We start from the raw sequence: 21,055 nt of genomic DNA, 5'->3' as shown, positions 1-21,055 counted from the left end.
TTCAATATTTTAAAGTGTGATTCAATAATACTATCACACTTTATTTAAATTAGTTTTAGTTACTTACGTAGCACCTAATTATTTTGAATAGGATTATCGCATCAACGTGCGAGATATTATCTTGTTTGCTTGTTCCTGAGCGAACTATTGTGGGGAACCTTTGCTTCATGTGATGAAAAAATTCTATCAACAGAAAGTGGGTTTTGGCCCCACGCCGTATTCATCACAACCAAGAGCCTAGGCGATATGCACATTTTACCCCACACTTCATTAAGATAAATACTCTACTTTCATGCATATTTGATCACCACTCCATCGTTTATACTTTGAGTTCGTATTAATTTGCAAATAATTATTGGAGCGGCCGTTGGAGTGGCATGCGCCCACCATTCGGCCTCCCCGATTCAATGACCTCCTTGCCACGATCGGCCTCACGAGCCAACGACCCCCATCTTGTGCTTGTCTCAGGGTGGCACACCCATGGCAGGGCAAGGAAGCCACCGACCCTTCTGGTTCTGACCATCACACGCCCTGCCGGCAGCCACCCAACAGTACAAAGGAATGACCCCACGACCCGTGTTCGCGCATCAAGGTTTGCCCGGGTTCTAGAGGGAAAGGAGAGATGACAAGGGAGGAGCCCCGCCCCCGCCCCCGCTCCCGCCTACCTTGCCTGAAGCTTTGCCTGGCGGCGGTGAAGGGATGGAGAGAAGCCTGGGGCAAGGCTAGTAGAGCGATCGGGATCGCCTCTCGTGTCGCCCTAGGAAGGCGATCATGGGGGCGAAGTGTTTTTTCCCCGTCGAGTTGTTTGTGTGTCCAACTGTAGACCATCTGTATAGCGCACTATGGTACATTCTATATAGTCCACTCATATGTAGTAGTTTTTTTTGTTTTGAAGAAAAGTTTGAAACTCTCGGCATCTACACCATTATAGATTACATATAGTCTCATTCAAATTATGATACACACACATAGCCATTTTATCAATTATTAAGTAAAATACATAACAAAGTCAACCACGGAGTACGACTGTACGAGGCGTGCAGATATATCTCATCACCTTTAGTCCTAATCATCGGGTCTAATGGACATCAAGTAGTAACAATTCTGTTGACGCGCTATTCTGCCATGTTGGGTTTTATTTCTGCAACCACCGACACCAAATGTATACTCTGATCCTATAGGGAAATTGGGACCGTATGGTTCCCAACCAATCAAACGCCACACCCTTGGTTTAAAATCACTAATTCACAAAACAGTTTGGACTCTGGACCCAGAAGAAGGAAATCACTATCAGGAGCCCCAGCAGCCAGTGCGCCGGTGGTGCTAAACCGCCTGCAGCGCCGCCCTTCTGGACGGTGAAGGAGACGGGTGCTGGCGGTGACGTGCTCGGGTCGGAGCCGTTGAGTATGCCGATCCCGAGGTCGGAGCAGCCTGATCCCAGAGAACCTGCACGGTGGAAACACCAAACCGCCGGCGAGGCAGCGTTAGCCTAGTCAAGTAGTCATACTACCTCGGTCACGACAGGTTGCCGAGTCACTCACACTGGCGGTAGCAGGGGTAGGCGTCGTCGTCGAGGAGGTTCCTGAAGCCGTCGGGGCAGGCGCACCTGTGCGCGAACGCCGAGGACTCCACCTTCTCGCAGGTGCCGCCCCCGCAGTACTGCATCAAGCAGGCTGCGCCATTGGAAGGTACTAGGATTCAGTGACGAATGCTTGAATGAGTAAACTGTAAACAGAAACTCTTTTGCGATCATCTGAGGATGTGATTGATTACGGTCGTAGACTGAGAGGTTTGTCAGCGGTGGCGCTGCTGGCGGCGGCGGTGCCGGAGCCGGAGGAGACGACCCGTCCTGGCACGAGTAGTTGATGGTGCCTGCCCAGACAAATTACGGTGGTCGATTCTTATTGATCCGCCCATCATCAAGAAACCTGGCGGGCAGGGTGTACGTACAGTTTGGCATGACGCAGGGGAGGAAGGGGAAGTCCACGTCGCCGAGATGGTACCGGCTCCAGCCAGGATTGCAGCGGCACGCGAACCCGAACATGTAGTCGCCGGACTCGCCGCAGCTCCCCATGCCGCACTTCACCTTGCCGCACAGATCCCCAGCTGCACGGGCTCCTCGAGGCAGCTGCACTAGCAGCAGGGCGAGCAGGCACGCCAGTGCGAGGGCCGGCCTGTTGGTACGCCCCATTTCGCCGTCCCGGACTGGCCGGATCGAGCTGTACGTGCGTGTGATTTCTTCTTGTGCACGGATCGAGTTTGGTGTACGAGGACGACGAGGGAGACGAACTTATGTATGGAAGCTCATTTAACTAGTACTAGTAAGTCATAGCCGCCGGACGGGCCATTAATTTGGCATGCACTCGCGTGGAGGAACGGAAGCAGTCAGATTTGACGTGAGATCGATCGACGACCTCGGCCTGCCCAGGAAGGTCGCTGGTCCAGGCTTGTCATCTCTTCCAGAACATAGACTATTTGCAGGCCGGAACGGCGAGACCTGAGGTTATTTTCTTCAGTTGATCGAGAAGGGCTGAACTTTCCTTGATAGCGAGTGGACGCATCCGTTGGTCGAGAAGAGATGAACTTTCTTACTCTACTCTAATTTCATCGTGAATGGACGGCGCCTTGGTTCACTCTTAATGGTTGGTGCTGTGCACGCAGAAAGAGTAATGCTACATATACAAAAGGATACAGGCTTTTACACAAAGGTGAGTTTTGATTGAAGATTAATGGGGAGAAGGGCTCATCCCCATGAAAATTAGGGGGAAGAGATTAGTTAGTTTGAAAAGATTCTAGTCAACGTGTAAGAGCATGTAAACCTTTGTATGTTTAGCATGATTGATGCAGAAATAATGCTCTTTAATCTACAAATTTGCAGATTTGTTAAGATTTTTTTTTGTACACTTTCTCTTTTTTTGAACACACCAGTATACCTGTTTGGCCTGCATTCATGTACACTGGTTCGGGCTTGCTGAGTATCATGATTAGTTAAAAAATACTAAGATAATGCATAATTTATTTTATCTTGTCTTGTACTTATACATGGGCCTACGAGGCTCAAATATTAAAAATCGATGCCATCAATCTCCCTCTATTCCTTCTGCATGGTGTCAGCCTAACGCTGATTCACAATCCTAGCCGCCATCGTCGCTTCCGCACCATGCCGCCCCCGGGGCGGTCGATCTCCATGATCGCCACCGGGAGCTGCACCGCCCGTACTTAGGGTTTATTCGCCGGTCGTCTTGACCGACTGCCCTAGAAAGTTTTTTTCGGTCCTTGATCCTGGTTTTTCTCTCACGCCAGTCATCTTGAACAATGCTTCTTTTTTTGTTTTTCCAATCAAGATAGGTCTGCGTCGCCTACCGCTGCCATCGACCCTCAGGCAACTCTACTTCGGATTCGGGGTCGATTCCACCGGCCTCTTCTTCGACATGGCGGTCTAGCGCGATATGCAAAGGCCGTCATCCGCACGTCCATCTGCCGTCGCTCTAGCCCGTACATCATCGCTATGATTGGATCGGGTTCCTCCGTGAACCTTCACCCCGCTCGGCTGCAGCAGGCTACTGGGCCCTAGCGCCGGCACACACGTGATGTGTCGGCTGGTTACGTTTGTGTTGCGCCGCTCCGTGCCCCACTCGGGCATGGGCCATGCGCACGCACCGGTACTTCGCATGTCCGTTCAGGCGCCACCTCCGTGGCTCGGGTCTGTCGTCACCAAGCGGCGTCCTCAACCGCGCGCCCGATAGGATTGATCACCCGTCCTCCCGCAATCCGCCCCATCCGCGCCACGCGACCGTCCTGGCCAGTCGCTTGCGCGCACCTTCGCGGGTCCTGTGAAGATCGTTCCCGAGTCCAGCGCGCCCCTCCACCAATCGAGCAATAGGCTGCTGTTGCATTGCTCCGTCGAGCGTAGCGCCGCCACCCTGCGGGTGTACGATCCGCACACTGATGTTGCGTCGTCCCTTCGGGCTGTAGCGTTGTGGTTCATGCTGCCGCCCCGAGGCTATCCCCGCAGTTTCCTAATTCTTGTAGGCCTCTTAATGGGCCATCTTTTTTAACTAAACGGGCCACTCTTGGGTTGTGCCATGTGTCGATGTTTCATAGGAGCATATCTTCTGTTGGATGGGCAGCATATGTCACAAGAGCTACCGTGTGGCTTCATTGGCGAATGAGAATCCGACACATGCAAAATCCTCATTGCTCGACACTGTTAACAGGTATCCATCTGAAACCTACATCTGATAGCTTAACGGCTACCGTTACGGTGGCTGCTACGTCTCAGTTACCCTTGACAAAAATAATTCCATGCGTGCCATTTACCATCATGGAAGTCGACACATTTGTGATGAAAAAGTGATTATTGTTATGGTACACATCCTCGACAGTGCATGTATGACCATCTTAATTCGTTCATAAAACTGTCACTGATGTATATGGGTGGCACAAAACGTGACCTGCTGTGAAAATGCGTACCATCGCGAATGTGTCTTTTTTTAGTGTTGGTTCTCATCCCTACCAGATTTGAAGGGCGATTCTAGAAGGCCGTGATGTGCTGTGTTAGGGTCTCATAAGTTGGATTGGGAATGGGTCTAGCACTCATATTTGGAACCAGAATTGGTTGCCAAGGGATGCGCTCATGAGACCATCATTATCTTTAGTGCTAGATCCGCCAACCTTTGTAATCAAACTTATCAATCCGCTCACCGCAAGTTGGGACCAAACATTGGTGTAACCAGATTTTCTTGCCTCGGATGCTAAGGTCATATTGAACATTCCTATCTGCACATGTGTACAACAAAATTTCTGATCGTGGAAATTTGAGCGTAATGATAGGGATGGCAGTTTTGCCCATGGGTATGGGTGCATGTGGGTACCCCACCCGAAAAAAGTGGGCATGGGCAAGATTTTCCAAGATTTTGTGCCCACGGGTATGAAATATATGGGTAGAGCATGGGTATGAAATTGTGTCCATGGGTAACCCAATGGATACCCAGAAAAAACTATTGAATGGAAAACAACTCCTATGACATGTGGGTGAACGTCCAACTCATATGGTTTAACCCTGGATCCCGTACTCAATAAACCAGTCAGAGGTCATAGCCCCCCTAGTCACCAGCTCGCTACTCCTCCTACGACATATATGACTCCTCATATGATGAAATCTTGACTCATCAACATCGCACTCTTGTCCAACTCCCGAACCAGTGACCCCCAGCTCTCACCGCCGCTTCCCACTGCACTGGGCTTCCACCAACCACTGCTCGCACTCCCTTGTCATCTCTAAGAAGCCACCCATCGTAGGAGGTCGCTTAGGTGCTAGAATGGTCACCCACGACCGCATGAATATTAGACCCATTTCTTGAATTTTTTAATTGTAAATGTTATATTGTACCCATTGAATGTCGATTGGGTATAGGATACCCAATGGGTATGGGCATGGGTATCAATTTGTGCCCATGGGTATTGAAGTGGGTGGGTATAAAAAGTTTCTATGGGTATGGGTTTGGGAAAAGGAGGGTTGTACCCACCCATACCCTACCCATTTCCATTTGGCTTCCAGTTAGGTCCGCATATCGCATGTTAGTGGTGACAAAATGGTGAAGAGAAGCTTGGCTAGAAGACTGCCTTGGATCTTCAAATTTAGCCATCGAGCAATCTAGGTGGTGCAAACTATGGAAGGTTGAAGTGCCTGTAAAACTTTGGATGTTCTTATGGCGCCTTGCTTAAGTTTCTCTCCCATCTGAGGATGTCTGCCATCACAGATGGACGAGCGCAAGCAACTTCTGTTCGTTGTGTGGCGCTGTGGATTTATGGGCAATTCCCTGAGTGGACCATGTTCCATTGCGTTTGGACTCTTGTTGATGGGGACCTGCTTGATCATATTATAGCTACAACTGAGCTGAATCCGAAGACATGACTGTTTGTTATCTTCAACTCATTATTGCCTAGTGGTGACATTATGGGTTATATGGACAACAAGGAGAAAGGCAATTCATGATGACATTTTTCAAAGTCCTTTCCAAACTCATGAATTAGTGATTAGGTATATCAACTAGTTGGATGATTTGAACAATCTCAAAGCTCCTAGGACAACTAGTTCTACTGTCTCGCCTACTCCGGTTAGTATATAGAAGTTTCCTCCCTTGGATGTGGAAATATTAATGTGGCTGGTTGTGTTTCCAGCTCGGAATCTACTGGCATTGTCGTGGCCTTTTATCGTGAACTTGTGATGACCAGGAAGCATACTTGGGTCCAGTGGTAGAGTTTGAACCAAAACCATGGGGGCGGGTTGGGGAGGCAAACACAATTATTTTTTGATGTTTTTAGTGAATAAATAGGCCTAATACTAAGGTATATAGTGTAAGTGCATCTAGTGCCACCCCTAGTTGATTTTGGAGTACTGACGACAAACTTGGTTGAGGGACTAATGTGTTTGTGAGATTCATAGGAGAACACAGGTAGAAGTCCCTATTGATTCGATTTACCCATCGAAGATGACCCCTAATAATGTATGAAGACATTGAAGACAAACTGGTACGCGTCGGTGCTATACAAACGGTTTTTAACCCCTTTTCGCGACGGCGTTCAGAACCGTCGCCAAGTAAGTGACGGTGATAGGGGGACTGTCGGTGTCAAAACCGGCGGATCTCGGGTAGGGGGTCCCGAACTGTGTGTCTAAGGCGGATGGTAACAGGAGGCAGGGGACATGATGTTTTACCCAGATTCGGGCCCTCTTGATGGAGGTAAAACCCTACATCCTGCTTGATTTATTCTTGATGATATGACTATTACAAGAGTTGATCTACCACGAGATCGGAGAGGCTAAACCCTAGAAGCTAGCCTATGGTATGATCGTATGTTGTCCTATAGACTAAAACCCTCCGGTTTATATAGACACCGGAGAGGGCTAGGGTTACACAAGGTCGGTTACAAAGGAGGAGATATACATATCCGTATTGCCTAGCTTGCCTTCCACGCCAAGTAGAGTCCCATCCGGACACGAGACGAAGTCTTCAATCTTGTATCTTCATAGTCCAACAGTCCGGCCAAAGGACATAGTCCGGCTGTCCGGAGACCCCCTAATCTAGGACTCCCTCAGTAGCGCCTGAACCAGGCTTCAATGACGATGAGTCCGGCGCGCAGTGTTGTCTTCGGCATTGCAAGGCGGGTTCCTCCTCCGAATACACCACAGAAGAGTTTGAATACGAGGATAGTGTCCGACCCCGAAAAATAAGTTCCACATACGATCGTAGAGAGAATAATATTTCCACAAATCTAATCTGCTAACACATTTTGGCAGCATGACATCACGCCATGGCCCGGTAATTATTCGAACTGTTTTTCCTTAACCAGCCCCACACATAACGTGAGGCGGTTTCTTGACACGTCTTGTCAAAGCAGAGATCGTGTTCCCCTTATTACGGGATTCTCATCAATACAGACGTGGGTAACCCAACCACGCCTAGGACTCCTAGATTTTAGGCAAGTCCTAAACGGCCACGAGGAGGACGCTTGATATTCACCCTCTTTATAAAGGGACAAAGCTTTTACTTTTTTCCTCCCGTGCTCAATCGAATCCTTTCCCCGCCTCGAGTTCTAACACCCAAAGCCCAGGTCAGGTGCTTCAGACCTTCAATCATGTCCAGATCCAGCCTCTAGGGCCGGTGGATGCCCTCCTCCGTCACGGAAGAGGATATCAAGAAGTTGAGGGAGGCCAGATACCCGACCGCCGAAGTTTTGCATCGGCTACCTGCCTGAGGGCAGGTCGACCCTACTCCTGAACCCAACGAAGACGTCGTGTTCATCTCCCACTTCCTCCGAGGACTTGGCCTCACTCTGGATCCCTTCGTTAGGGGTTTGATGTTCTATTACGGGCTAGATTTCCACGATCTAGCCCCGGATTCATTTCTCCACATCTCGACAGTTATTGTCGTATGTGAGGCCTTCCTCCGCATTACCCCTCACTTCGGCCTGTGGCTCAAGACCTTTGATGTGAAGCCGAAGACAGTCGAGGGGCAGCGTGCAGCGTGTGGAGGTGCATTAATAAGCAAGATCGCTGGAGCTCCATGGCCAAAGGGTTCCTTTCCAGAGGTGTCCGGATTATGGCAACGTGAGTGGTTCTACATCACCGCTCCCAGAAGTGCCAAGTGGGTAGCTTCCCCCACCTTTCGCTCGGGCCCTCCACCACAACTGATGTCATGGATCAGCAGGGGGCTGAGCTGGGGTCCAGCCAAGGATGTGCCCATACTGCAGAGCCGCATCCGAGATCTCTTCGAGGGAGATTTTAGTTTGGTTATGGTAGTGCAAGTCATGCTGGTTCGTTGAGTCCAGCCTTGCAAACGCCGGCCCCTTCGTATGTGGGAATTCAACCCGGAAGGACCGCGCACTATTCAGAACTTCCTCGGCCTGACGCACGAGGAGTTGTACAAATCGTTCTTCGGACCCCAAGCAGAGTGTCCGGACACTACCGAGGACGTGGGCCTGAGCAGCAACCGCACCGCGGCCATGGTAAGTAATCCCATGGCCGAACACACCGTCTTTTTATTTATCATGACATCATTCTGAAGAGTCGCTCTTTGACCAGGACTGGATAGCAAAGGCGAAGATGATCCGGTGTTCGGCCCCCCTTCCTGAAGGCTTGGACAATCCGGTGCTGGAAAAGATGCTCGAGCCAGCACCCTGCCCGGTGCCCTCAAAGGAAGATGAAGGGGGAAATAAAGAGGGTGAAAGCGGGCCTCCACCGCTACCTATTCCAATCAAGGGAATGAGCGCCTCCGTGAGGGGGGATAACCAAGGGGAAGAATCTGACGTTCCCTCGCCCCGGGGGAGGAAGAGGACAACCTCTGAAGATCCGGAAACCAAAGTTTCCGAACGGGAGAAGAAAACTTCACCAGAGGGTCCTGCCTCGGAGGGTGCTCTTGCCGCACAAAGTCCGCGCGGGGATCAGCCCTCTAACGAGCAGTAAGTAATCAAAAAGTACTTAGTAGTGAAGACATACTACCTTACCTTTGAGGAAAATGACCGAAGCATTTATCTTGCTGTTCGGATCTTAGCCCTTCTCAGCAGAGCTCGTCTTCGGGCGATTTTCTTCCGGAGATGATGGAGAGCGAAACGCCTCCCCCGGATTCCCCGGCTCAAGAAGCGGGCGACCTTGAAGTGTCGTCGCGGAGGGTCACTCCGGATCCGGTGAGGCCAGAAGATAATCCTATGGTCGCCCAAAGTCCCTATTATCCGGCTCTTGAAGAGAGCAACCAAAAGAATCCGGCACCGTATGGTATGCGGTCGGACGCACTAAGGGATCTGCTAGAGTGAGCCACTATCTCAGAAGAGCACCGTACATTGATGGGTACGGTGATTGAAAGGATTTCGTCCGCCGAAAGCGGGTTGCATGAAGCCTTTATGAGTCTACTGATGGGCTTTGAGGTACGTGAAATGATATACATTTGTGATAGTACCGCACATTTTTAGGTGTGCCCTGTGTAGATAGTAGCCCCTGAGACTCTGGTTGTCATCGAGAACGGCGGCGAACAGAGGATCATAGTCCCAGGTAATAACCAGACCGCCTTTATGTGCAGGTGTCTGAAGCTCCGCTGGCTAGCCGGACTGATGGGGTTGCCGAACTAAAGCGGCGACTGGATGCGGCGGATGCCGACATCGAGCTTGTTAAAAAGCGGCTTGACGAGGCACAGGGTAGGTGATGTTTATAGTGAATGTCACATAGTAAGAGCAGCATGATGCTAGTATCTTTAATATGTTGTGACTGCAGATGGAGCTGCCACCGTGGAGGCCCTGCGGGCGGAGCTTGCCCGAGTCAAGGAGCAAGCAAGGAGTAGTAATGCGGTCGCTTTGAAGGCGGCCGAAGAGTTGAGAGCCGAGAAGGCCACCCATTGCGAGAGCAAAGATAAAATGGCCAAAATGGTTGTGAAGTTAAAAGACACTGCCGACCGCTGCCAGTTTCTTGAAGAAGAAAACCAGGCGAAGGCTACGGACCTCAAAAAGGCCATAATGGCGACCAAAGACACTCGCTCTGCAATGAGAGCAAAGAAGGAGGAACTACGTGAAGCCGGGGACATTGTGGCTGGGAAGCCCTTTATGCTATGGAGGAAGTTCGGAGATCCGTGGTATGCCCCTCTAGATCGGCTGTGGAGTTCGGCCGACGCATATCTGGACTTGGCGGCTGATACGTCTCCAACGTATCTATAATTTTTGATTGCTCCATGCTATATTATCTACTGTTTTGGACTATATTGGGCTTTATTTTCCACTTTTATATTATTTTTGGGACTAACCTATTAACCGGAGGCCCAACCCAGTATTGCTGTTTTTTTGCCTATTTCAGTGTTTCGAAGAAACGGAATATCAAACGGAGTCCAAACGGAATGAAACCTTCGGGAACGTGATTTTCTCACCGAACGTGATCCAGGAGACTTGGACCCTACGCCAAGGCATCAGAGAGGCGGTCACGAGGGTGGGGGGGCGCCCTCCTAGGGCGCGCCCCCTGCCTCGTGGGCCCCTGGATGCTCCACCGACGTACTTCTTCCTCCTATATATACATACGTACCACCAAACGACCAGGGATGGAGCCAAAAACCTAATTCCACCGCCGCAACTTTCTGTATCCACGAGATCCCATCTTGGGGCCTGTTCCGGAGCTCCGCCAGAAGAGGGCCGTCATCACGGAGGGCTTCTACATCATCATAGCCTCTCCGATGAAGTGTGAGTAGTTTACCTCAGACCTTCGGGTCCATAGTTAGTAGCTAGATGGCTTCTTCTCTCTTTTTGGATCTCAATACAAAGTTCTCCCCCTCTCTTGTGGAGATCTATTCGATGTAATCTTCTTTTTGCGGTGTGTTTGTTGAGACCGATGAATTGTGGGTTTATGATCAAGTCTATCTATGAATAATATTTGAATCTTCTCTGAATTCTTTTATGTACGATTGGTTATCTTTGCAAGTCTCTTCGAATTATACGTTTGGTTTGGCCAACTAGATTGGTAGTTCTTGCCATGGGAGAAGTGCTTAGCTTTGGGTTCGATCTTCCGGTGTAATTTCCCAGTGACAGAAGGGGCAGCAAGGCATGTATTGCATCGTTGCCATCAAGGATAACAAGATGGGGTTTATTTCATATGGCATGAATTTATCTCTCTACATCATGTCATCTTGCTTAAGGCGTTACTCTGATTTTAACTTAATACTCTAGATGCATGCTGGATAACGGTCGATGAGTGGACTAATAGTAGTAGATGCAGAATCGTTTCGGTCTACTTGTCACGGATGTGATGCCTATATACTTGATCATGCCTAGATATTCTCATAACTATGCTCAGTTCTGTCAATTGCTCAACAGTAATTTGTTCACCCACCGTAGAATACTTATGCTCTTGAGAGAAGCCACTAGTGAAACCTTTGGCCCCCGGGTCTATTCTCATCATATGTTTCTCCATCACTTTAATCTTGCTTTGCTTTTTTACTTGGCCTTTACTTTTTACTTTGCATCTTTATACCAAAAATACCAAAAATATTATATCTATCAGATCTCACTCTCGTAAGTGACCGTGAAGGGATTGACAACCCCTAATCGCGTTGGTTGCGAGTAGCTATCGTTTTGTGCAGGTATGAGGGACTTGAGCGTGGCTTTCTACTGGATTGATACCTTGGTTCTCAAAAATTGAGGGAAATACTTATGCTACTCTGCTGCATCATCCCTTCCTCTTCGGAGAAAACCAACGCAGGCTCAAGACGTAGCAAGAAGGATTTTTGGCGCTGTTGTCGGGGAGTCTACACAAAAAGTCGACATACCAAGTACCCATCACAATCCCTATCTCTCGCATTACATTATTTGCCGTTTGCCTCTCATTTTCCTCTCCCTCGCTTCACCCTTGCCGTTTTATTCGCCCTCTCTCTCTCTATCCTCCCTCTCTATTTGCCTCTTTTGCCCGTTTGCTCTTGTTTGCTTGTGTGCTAGTTTGCTTGCTTGTCGCGATGGCTCAAGATAATACTAAATTGTGTGACTTCACCAATACCAATAATAATGATTTCCTTAGCACTCCGATTGCTCCTCTTACCGATGCTGAATCTTGTGAAATTAATACTGCTTTGTTGAATCTTGTTATGAAAGATCAATTCGCCGGCCTTCCTAGTGAAGATGCCGCTACTCATCTGAATAGCTTCATTGATTTATGTGATATGCAAAAGAAAAAAGATGTTGATAATGATGTCGTTAAATTGAAGCTATTTCCTTTTTCTCTTAGAGATCGTGCTAAAGCTTGGTTTTCGTCTTTTCCTAAAAATAGTATTGATTCTTGGAACAAGTGCAAAGATGCTTTTATCTCTAAGTATTTCCCTCCCGCTAAGATCATCTCTCTTAGAAACGATATTATGAACTTTAAGCAACTTGATCATGAACATGTTGCACAAGCTTGGGAGAGAATGAAATTAATGATACTTAATTGCCCTACTCATGGTTTGAATTTGTTGATGATTATACAAAAAATTTATGCCGGATTGAATTTTGCTTCTAGAAATCTTTTAGATTCGGCCGCGGGAGGCACTTTTATGGAAATCACTTTAGGAGATGCTACTAGACTCTTAGATAATATTATGGTTAATTATTCTCAATGGCATACTGAAAGATCTTCTAATAAAAAAGTGCATGCGATAGAAGAAATCAATGTTTTGAGTGGAAAGATGGATGAACTTATGAAATTATTTGCTACTAAGAGTGTTTCTTCTGATCCTAATGATATGCCTTTATCTACTTTGATTGAGAATAACAATGAATCTATGATGTGAATTTTGTTGGTAGGAATAATTTTGGTAACAACGCTTATAGAGGGAATTTTAATCCTAGGCCATATCCTAGTAATCCTTCTAATAATTATGGGAATTCCTACAACAACTCTTATGGAAATTATAATAAGATGCCCTCTGAATTTGAGAATAGTATTAAAGAGTTTATGAATTCACAAAAGAATTTTAATGCTTTTCTTGAAGAGAAATTGCTTAAAGTTGATGATTTGGCTAGAAACGTTGATAGAATTTCTCTTGAGATTGATTCTTTAAAGCTTAGATCTATTCCTCCTAAGCATGATATCAATGAGTCTCTCAAAGCCATGAGAATTTCCATTGATGAGTGCAAGGAAAGAACCGCTAGGATGCGTGCTTCCAAAGATGCCTTTATTAAAGCGTGTTCTTCCAATACCTATGAAAATCAAGATGGAGATCTAAAAGTTATTGATGTGTCCCCTATTAAATCTTTGTTTTGCAATATGAATCTTGATGAAACTGAATATGATCTTCCTTTACCTAGAAGGCGTTCTAAAAATTCGGAGTATTTAGATCTTTATGATGAAATTGATGAAAGTGGGATTGAAAGAAATAAAAATCTAGATGTTGCTAAACCCACTATATTGGATTTCAAGGAATTTAATTATGAAAGGGAGGTCGGGGAGAGGAAGGGAGAGAGGTTAGGGAAAAGATGTAGCAGCAATACATGCAACATTGGCGTCCGTCGACCGTCGCCATGGTCAGAGTTAGGTTGGCGCTGTCATTGAGCAGGTGGTCGTCCGCGATGTATTCATGGAGGAGGAGCTATGGTGTTTGGGGCGGGTGGTGCAGCAGCGGTGGCCCGATTGGAGCAAAGGAAGGGAGGTGCTCGGGGGAGGTTGACGGCTGGTGGTTTGCCAGCAGAGCTCGGGTGGGAGGGCGTCGCCACAGTGGATCCAGGGGGAGGTTGTCCGGTGCCGCCGTGGATCCGAGGGAGTCCACCGCCGCTGTGGATCCAGGGGAAGGGAGTTTGGGGCGGGGGAGAGATGGCGTCAGATGTTGGGGCGGCAACAGCGCCAGAGGTTGGGGCGGCGGTGTCGCCGGAGGTAGTGCCAGGGCGGCAGCGCAGAGAGCTAGGAGTAGCGGAGGGAGGCACACTGAGAGCTAGGGGTAGCAGGGAGCGACAGCATAGAGGTTGGGGGAAGGGTGCTCTGCGGCCTGACGGACGCGGTGGAGGGCGGCCCAGCGGACGGCCAGGCAGCGGGATCCGGTGTGGCGGTGGCATGTGGTGGCAATAGGTGGTGGTGGGACTGGATCCGGGTTAGGAGGCATCGTGGAGGCCGGATCCGAGGGGAGGAGGCGGCGCGGCGGCCGGATCTGGGGGCGGGGCGGCGCGGCGGGCGGTTTTGGGGGCGGGGGCTACGTGGTGGCCGGTTTCGGGTGCGGGGGCAGTGGATACGGGTGGGGGAAGAAGTGGACGCGGGTGGGGAAGAAGGTGCACGGGGTATGCCTTTTTTCTGAATCTCAGGAACATCTCCGTCAGCACCTATATAGGGCGCGCCGTGATCCAAATAACTATTCTAATCCTAGGATTAGAATAGTGCTACTCTCTCTCTATATATATATAATAACATAATGTCGTACCTAGCTAGATTGCTTGGCCCACCACCTCCCACTTCATGTAAGTGGGGCGGATGCATGTAATGATCAATACTTTGGTCATACATGCATGTCGCCATGACCTACCATAAGACGGACCAGTGAATCTATCATTTGGTAAAACGATAACCGTTGTTGTCGATAAACCGCATGGGCCAATAGATTGAACCATCATAAAAATCGCATGAGGGGGACCACAAAACTAGCACCTCTTGCATGCACCCCAAAATGATATACGTTGGGAAGGGGTGATGTGTGTTTTCAATATATAATAATGTACAATTTAGATGTGGTGTCTACCTCTCGATACAGACAACAACCATGAAGGCAAGGTAGTTAAGGATGAGATACGCAGGGTATGATGTAGGCCGAACCCAGCAATCCAAGCATGTGGGAGGGAATCCTAACAACGCATGAGCTCAAGCTTTGGTTGAGCGACATGTGATGGTGACCGACCCTAACACGAACTAGGAGGAATCCATTGGCCAACACATACCCCTCATTATCGGTCAAAGGGGTGATATATATACACCCGGGGAGCCCACAGATATGCGTGTCATCACAAAAAACCGCACAAGGGAGACGTGGTCGATCAAAAGACCCCGTATACACTACATGCGGCCCGAAAATAAGAATGTCGCGGCGGAGGCCGAGAAGACCGCCGCTGAAGAGGCCGCCAAGGGTGCTGCCGAGGGCGCCACCAAGGGGCCTGCCAGGGAGCCCAGCAAGGCTACTGCCGAGGAGGCCGGCAAGGGACCTGCCGGGGAGCCCGGCAAGCCCACTGCCGAGGAGGAGGTGACTGATGACCAGCCTTCCTCCTCCGCTGCCTCTGGCTCCAGAAGGTATCTGAGGGTGGGCTACGACCTTTTCGTCCACCTTCCAGGGGCGTCCAGCTCCAGGGCGCCTATCAAGGGAGAGGTGTTCAATGAGGAGGTGCTTGCCGCCTCCGGGCTCGAGGTCATTGACGAGCCAAACTCCGGTGGCGATGGTTCTCAGGAGGAGCGGCTTCTCCAGGCCATGGGTGCCAACTTTCGGAAGCTCCAAGCGCTCCATCGCGCCCGCCTGAACAAGGCCAAGTCCAGGGCGGCAACGGTGGACAAGGCGGAGGCGGACCTCAAGGCACGCGTCGCCGAGATACAGAATTGGTTCCGCCAAGCTTGTGAGGAGCTGAAGGTCGCCCAGGGCGAGCTGGCCAAGCGCGAGTTGGATCTCACCATGAAGAAGGCCGATATTGACAAGGCCCAGGAGATGGTGGAGAGCTTGGCCGCCGCAGCCGAGGCCGCTCGAGCCTAGCACCAGGCCACGCTGAACTCCCAGGAGGAGGACCTTGCCGCGTGTGAGAAGCTTGCCACAACGCTCCGCAACGAGGATGAGGAGGTGGAGAAGCTCGTCAGGGAGCGGACCCAGAGGCTAGAGCGGAGGCACAGGGAGGCACTCAATGCCCAGGCCTAGGTTCACGCTGACAAGACGAAGGAGCTGGAGGTGGAGCGGGACGGGCTGAAAAACCAGGTCCTAACGCTGTCCAAGGAGAAGGACATGCTCAACAGCACCCTGACGAAGGCGCAGGGCGCGGTCCTCAGTAGGGCCGGGAGCTCTTCGAGGCCAACAACTCCATCAAAGACCTCGGGCTGAAGCTGGAGGGTCTCGAGGGGATGTTGTCAGAGAGCAAGGCCCGGGGGGACACCCTGACTAAGAACCTGGAGACCGAGAAGCAGCTGCGGAAGGACGACGCCCTCGCCCACAAGGAGCACGTGGAGGGCGAGAACCGCTGGCTCAATCCCCTTGCCGTCGTTGCCGACAAGCCAACCACACAGCTGGCTACCATGGGGATACCAGATGTGAGGTACACCCCGGAGCCGAACTTGAGAGCCAACTGCAGACTGACCCTGTTCTTTGAGAGGGTTGTCGGTGCCTTGGAGCGGCTTCATGCCAACCGGGCGGCCTTGCTGGCCAATGAGGCTTGGAGGCTTTGCCAGGGTGCCATGACCAAGGTTCTCACCAAGATGGCGTACTAGAATCCCAACCTCGACTTCAACACCGCGCTGGACAGCTTGCCGGCGGGTGTGGACCTTGCGGCGCTCAAGGAGCGTATCAAGCCCATCATCAGCCGCATCGGTGAAATCGAGAGGGTGGAGGGTCAGCGCCGAGATTAGGCACCCCATCTTCCACTGTCACTGCAGGTTCACGACCAAGACAGTTTTTATCTTTAGTTAGAACCGCGACAACAGTTGATGTAATATAACTCTGTAGCACTTTTGGTACGATGCATGTTATCTTCCTGTTCGATCTTCCCTTTGTATGTTTACCCTACGTTAAACGGGTAGGCTTGCCGGTGCGTAAACCCAGGGAGGCACCTTGAGGACGGATCCCCAATGGTCTGCCGGGTGTGCTTGCTGCGAGCGAACCACCTTACCGCTCTCAACGTGGCCGCTCGAACTGTCGAGCTTGACTCGAGTCAGAATCGAGAGTGTTGCCGATTGCAGGAGGCTACCCTGCCACTCGCGACACGGCCACTTGAGCTGTTGAGTGGACTCAAAACAGAACAATGGTGTTTCCAATTGCGGAAGGGCCCCTTTGCGTGCAGGCTTTCTTACATAGGGTTGGACCTTCGAGGACAATAATCTCACATACAAAAAGGAAATTGCTTAAAGTTTCGGATGACTTAGCTTTCCTGTCGCTACACCAGCGTCTTCCACGCTTGTAGGCGGCGTCATCCTCCCGGCCATCCTTTTCTCTGGAAGCCATGGCGACAAAGAACTGCTAGGCTCACTGCTAGACCAGATTCTCACAACATCGAGCCCCCTACCTGGCGCGCCAAAGATGTCGGTGGGAAACGACACCTATGGGACCACAAGAATCCCTACTACGGTTGCCGGGGCGCGGGGTCGTGAGAAGAGCAGGATTAACAGTCAGCACAAAGATCGTTTACCCAGGTTCGGGCCGCGAGGATGCGTAAAACCCTAGTCCTGCTTTGGTGGATATATTGAGTGTTCTTGGGCTCTCGAACTAGCTACGGTGGCTGTGTAGTTCAAAAGAGCTGAATCCCCCTCTAGTACGCCATAGGCCTCCTTTTATAGTCGAAAGGGGTTGCCACAGTGGCACACAGCAGGTGGAAAGGCCTAGAGTACCACGAGCTTATCGCTAGTATTACAGGACAAGACGCATTTAATGCATTGCTTAGGTGTCCCTTAGCTTTATCGGGGACGGGAACGAGGCCTGTCCCGTCCGTCGCCACTCCTCCTCGCTTCGACATGCGCCCAGGCTAGCGATGCATGCAGTGCCATGTAGATAGGCAGGCAGTTGAGGTGGCGCAGTGGTAGGGCCTTCATGAAGGTCCGCACGCCGCCACGCAGGTGTCTATTGATTTGGCCTGGAAGTCGAATGTTGCCACATAGGTCCCTGCCCACCTGGTTGGGCTGGCAGCTGCATGAGAATGGCGGTGGTAGTCTTGGCTGGTACGGGTCTAGCAGTGGCCCTGCTGATGCCCTCGGAAAGGGTCTTGTCGGGGGCCTGGCAAGGGTCTCTACCTGGCGTTGCCGTCATCCCCAGCAAGGGTCTTGCCGGGGGCCCTGCAGTCATCCCCGGCAAGGGTCTTGCCGGGGACCTTGTGGACTTCCTCAGCTAGGATCCTGCCGAGGGTCGCCGTCTTCTGGTCCTCATCTGATATTGAGTATTCTCTGCCTTCACAAAGATCTGTATGCCACCATGGAGGTGCCTCCCGAGCCCTGGCCCAACGTGGTTGATGGTGTTGGAGACCGTGGGCTCAAAGGTGGCGCACTCCGCTGGTGTTGGGCGAGCTGCCCTGGCAAGGGTCTTGTCGGGGCCGCTGAGGCTGCCCCGACAAGGGTCTTGCCAGGGGAACCTGCTTCGTCCCTCTGCTCTTTGTGCTCTCGGCCTTGGCGTTGTCTTGTTTGCCTTGATGCTTCAGCTTCTCTCCGGCTTCCCTCCTCTGCCCTGCTAAGTGTGGTCGCGGCGCGTGGCTCTGACCGCCCGCGCACAAGTAAAGGCGTCAAAAGGAGAGCCCCTACTTTTGTACACCGACAATGCAATAATAATAATTTGTCGCTATCTAACCTTGCAGGAGAAGAAAGTCAGCTTCAATATAAATTTCTTGAGATACGAAATCTATATATATGACTTACAAATTATTTTTCCTCGCATATATCCATCGTATCAACCTTGTTGCAGGAAAACTTTGTCTGAAGCCTACCTCCTCCGAGCAATATTTGTTTTCCCTTGCTTTGACAATTCTTGAAGTATCTAACTTGCAGGGAACTTATATATCATGTGGATTCAAATCGTGTTCTGAGAAAACCCACATGACATATCCTTCATCACAAATCATTTCAAAGTATTCACTTTATCTATCTAATTCATTTCAAAGATTGTGTGACAAGAATTGCCTCAGACACTAACGGACCACAAATGAGATCATAGGTCAATTACACTCATACGAAGATTCACCTCGCTACCTTCCGATTAATATCTATGCATTCAAATGATGCATATCTTCAGGGGGCGTGTTTTATCTTTGTAATTATCTCTCGTCTTTCATTATCCTTCGCATTCCATTTCATTCCTTTATCTATCTTCCGATGTGTTATGTTTTGTCAATAATCGTCCAAAGAGGGGGAGATTGTTGGTGCAATACCGCCCTCCCATGTTTTGGAGATTGTTGACAGAAACAGGCATGTACTGATTTCTTTGCTAGTGCACACAGAGAGAAATAGTCCATGCAGAACCAAAGAGAATGTTGTCTCCGGTGTCAAGTTCGAGGAACTTCACCGAAGAATATCTATGTTGCAGAGAAGAATGAGCTACATCTGATAAAGACATGTAGATGAGAAGATTGATGTGAAGGAGTTAACCCCTCGAGACTTTAATGCTGAAGCAAAGCAATTGGTTTGGATTTGTTGTCCAAAGAAAATGACTGCAACAAATGGAAGTCGAAGACAAAGTGAAGACCTAGTATTCATTTTGTTGTTCTTATTTCATTTATTTGAGTCATAGGACCTCCATACTGTTAAGAGGGGTATAGGATCCGCTATGATGCTTAGCCCAAAACCTATGAAATATGCGAGAGAAATCTCTTTGTGTTTCGAGAAAATACTTGCCGGCAAGAGACTGTGATCTTCTTCGCTGCGAGAGATTTTGTCCCTGACCGAGGAGTTAGCAATACTTGTTCCTCAAGTAATGTTACCGTTGAGCTCGATTTCCAACCGTTGGACTCGTGTCGTTCGGCCATTGGCTGCTCCAATGTCCAATTTGGTCATTTCCCACCAGGGAAGGTTGCGGCTATAAAAAGCCACCCCACTCCAATGTTGCCTGTTGGCTGCTCCGCTTAAGATTTCTGAGAAGATTGATTAAGCATCCCCTCTTTGAGTGATTTGAGTTTAAGATCCACCGAGAGAAAAATCAAGAGCCCAAACTTAGACAGTGGTTGAGCATCAAAGTAGTTGTGAGTTAGAGTTCTTGTACCTATTGAAGGAAATATGCCCTAGAGGCAATAATAAAGTTGTTATTTATATTTCCTAATATCATGATAAATGTTTATTATTCATGCTAGAATTTTATTAACCGGAAACTTGATACATGTGTGGATACATAGACAAAACACAATGTCCCTAGTAAGCCTCTATTAGACTAGCTCGTTAATCAAAGATGGTTAAGTTTCCTAACCATAGACATGTGTTGTCATTTGATGAACGGGATCACATCATTAGGAGAATGATGTGATGGACAAGACCCATCTGTTAGCTTAGCATGTTGATCATTCAGTTTTATTGCTATTGCTTTCTTCATGTTAAATACATATTCCTTCGACTATGAGATTGTGCAACTCCCGGATACCGAAGGAATACCTTGTGTGCTATCAAATGTCATAACGTAATTGGGTGATTATAAATATGCTCTACAGGTATCTCCAAAGGTGTTTGTTGGGTGGGCATAGATCGAGATTAGGATTTGTCACTCCGAGTATCGGAGAGGTATTTCTGGGCCCTCTCGGTAATACACATCATGATAAGCCTTGCAAGCAATGTGACTAATGAGTTAGTTGCGGGATGATGTATTACAGAATGAGTAAAGAGATGTGACGCCCGGATAATTAAGCTACAGTGATCCCCCGCTAATGATGCCACGTCACCTCGGTTACTGTTGATAAACTCTAGATAATTCAAAATCGAAACAAATTCAAAATTTAATTACAAGAAAACAATAAAAGTTTTCAAACATTAAATTAAAAATGTTTGGTTTGTACTAAATATTACATAGATAATTATAGTGTAGAAGACACAGTTTTATAAAATGCATAAATATTTTAAATTGAATTAAAACAGAAGAGAAAATAAATAAAAGAAAGAAAATACAAAAGAAAAAGAAAAACAAAACAGAAGGAAAGAAAGAGAAAAGGCCTCCTTCCCCCCCACTGGGCCACGGCCTCGGAGGCACCAGGCCGGCCCATCACCCGCGCCCATATCCCTCCCACTGCTCCCGAAACCCTAGAGCCCCACCCCACTTCCCCCCCACGATCCCCACCCTCTCCCTCCAGCGCCGTCACAGGAGAGGGCGCACGATCCCCATCGCTCCCCCCACTCTCCCCTCTCTCTCTTTCCCCCCCTGAGGACCCGATC

General features: G+C 49.3%; 1 protein-coding gene across 1 annotated transcript; it reads right to left on the bottom strand.

Annotated features, from left to right (window-relative positions):
* Positions 1-981: 981 nt before the first annotated feature.
* On the bottom strand, positions 982-2,315 carry LOC119332506. The gene is made up of 4 exons (XM_037605685.1): positions 1,951-2,315; positions 1,774-1,872; positions 1,542-1,673; positions 982-1,446 (listed from the first exon to the last, which is right to left on the bottom strand). The coding sequence occupies exons 1-4, from the start codon at positions 2,189-2,191 to the stop codon at positions 1,241-1,243; spliced, it is 678 nt and encodes a 225-aa protein (XP_037461582.1). The 5' UTR covers positions 2,192-2,315; the 3' UTR covers positions 982-1,240.
* Positions 2,316-21,055: the final 18,740 nt, after the last annotated feature.

Source organism: Triticum dicoccoides, chromosome 7A (genome assembly GCF_002162155.2).
Source record: "Triticum dicoccoides isolate Atlit2015 ecotype Zavitan chromosome 7A, WEW_v2.0, whole genome shotgun sequence".
In the NCBI taxonomy this organism is placed as follows: domain Eukaryota; kingdom Viridiplantae; phylum Streptophyta; class Magnoliopsida; order Poales; family Poaceae; genus Triticum; species Triticum dicoccoides.
Note: the sequence above shows the minus strand (reverse complement) of the source record. Positions and strands in the feature narration are given on the sequence as shown.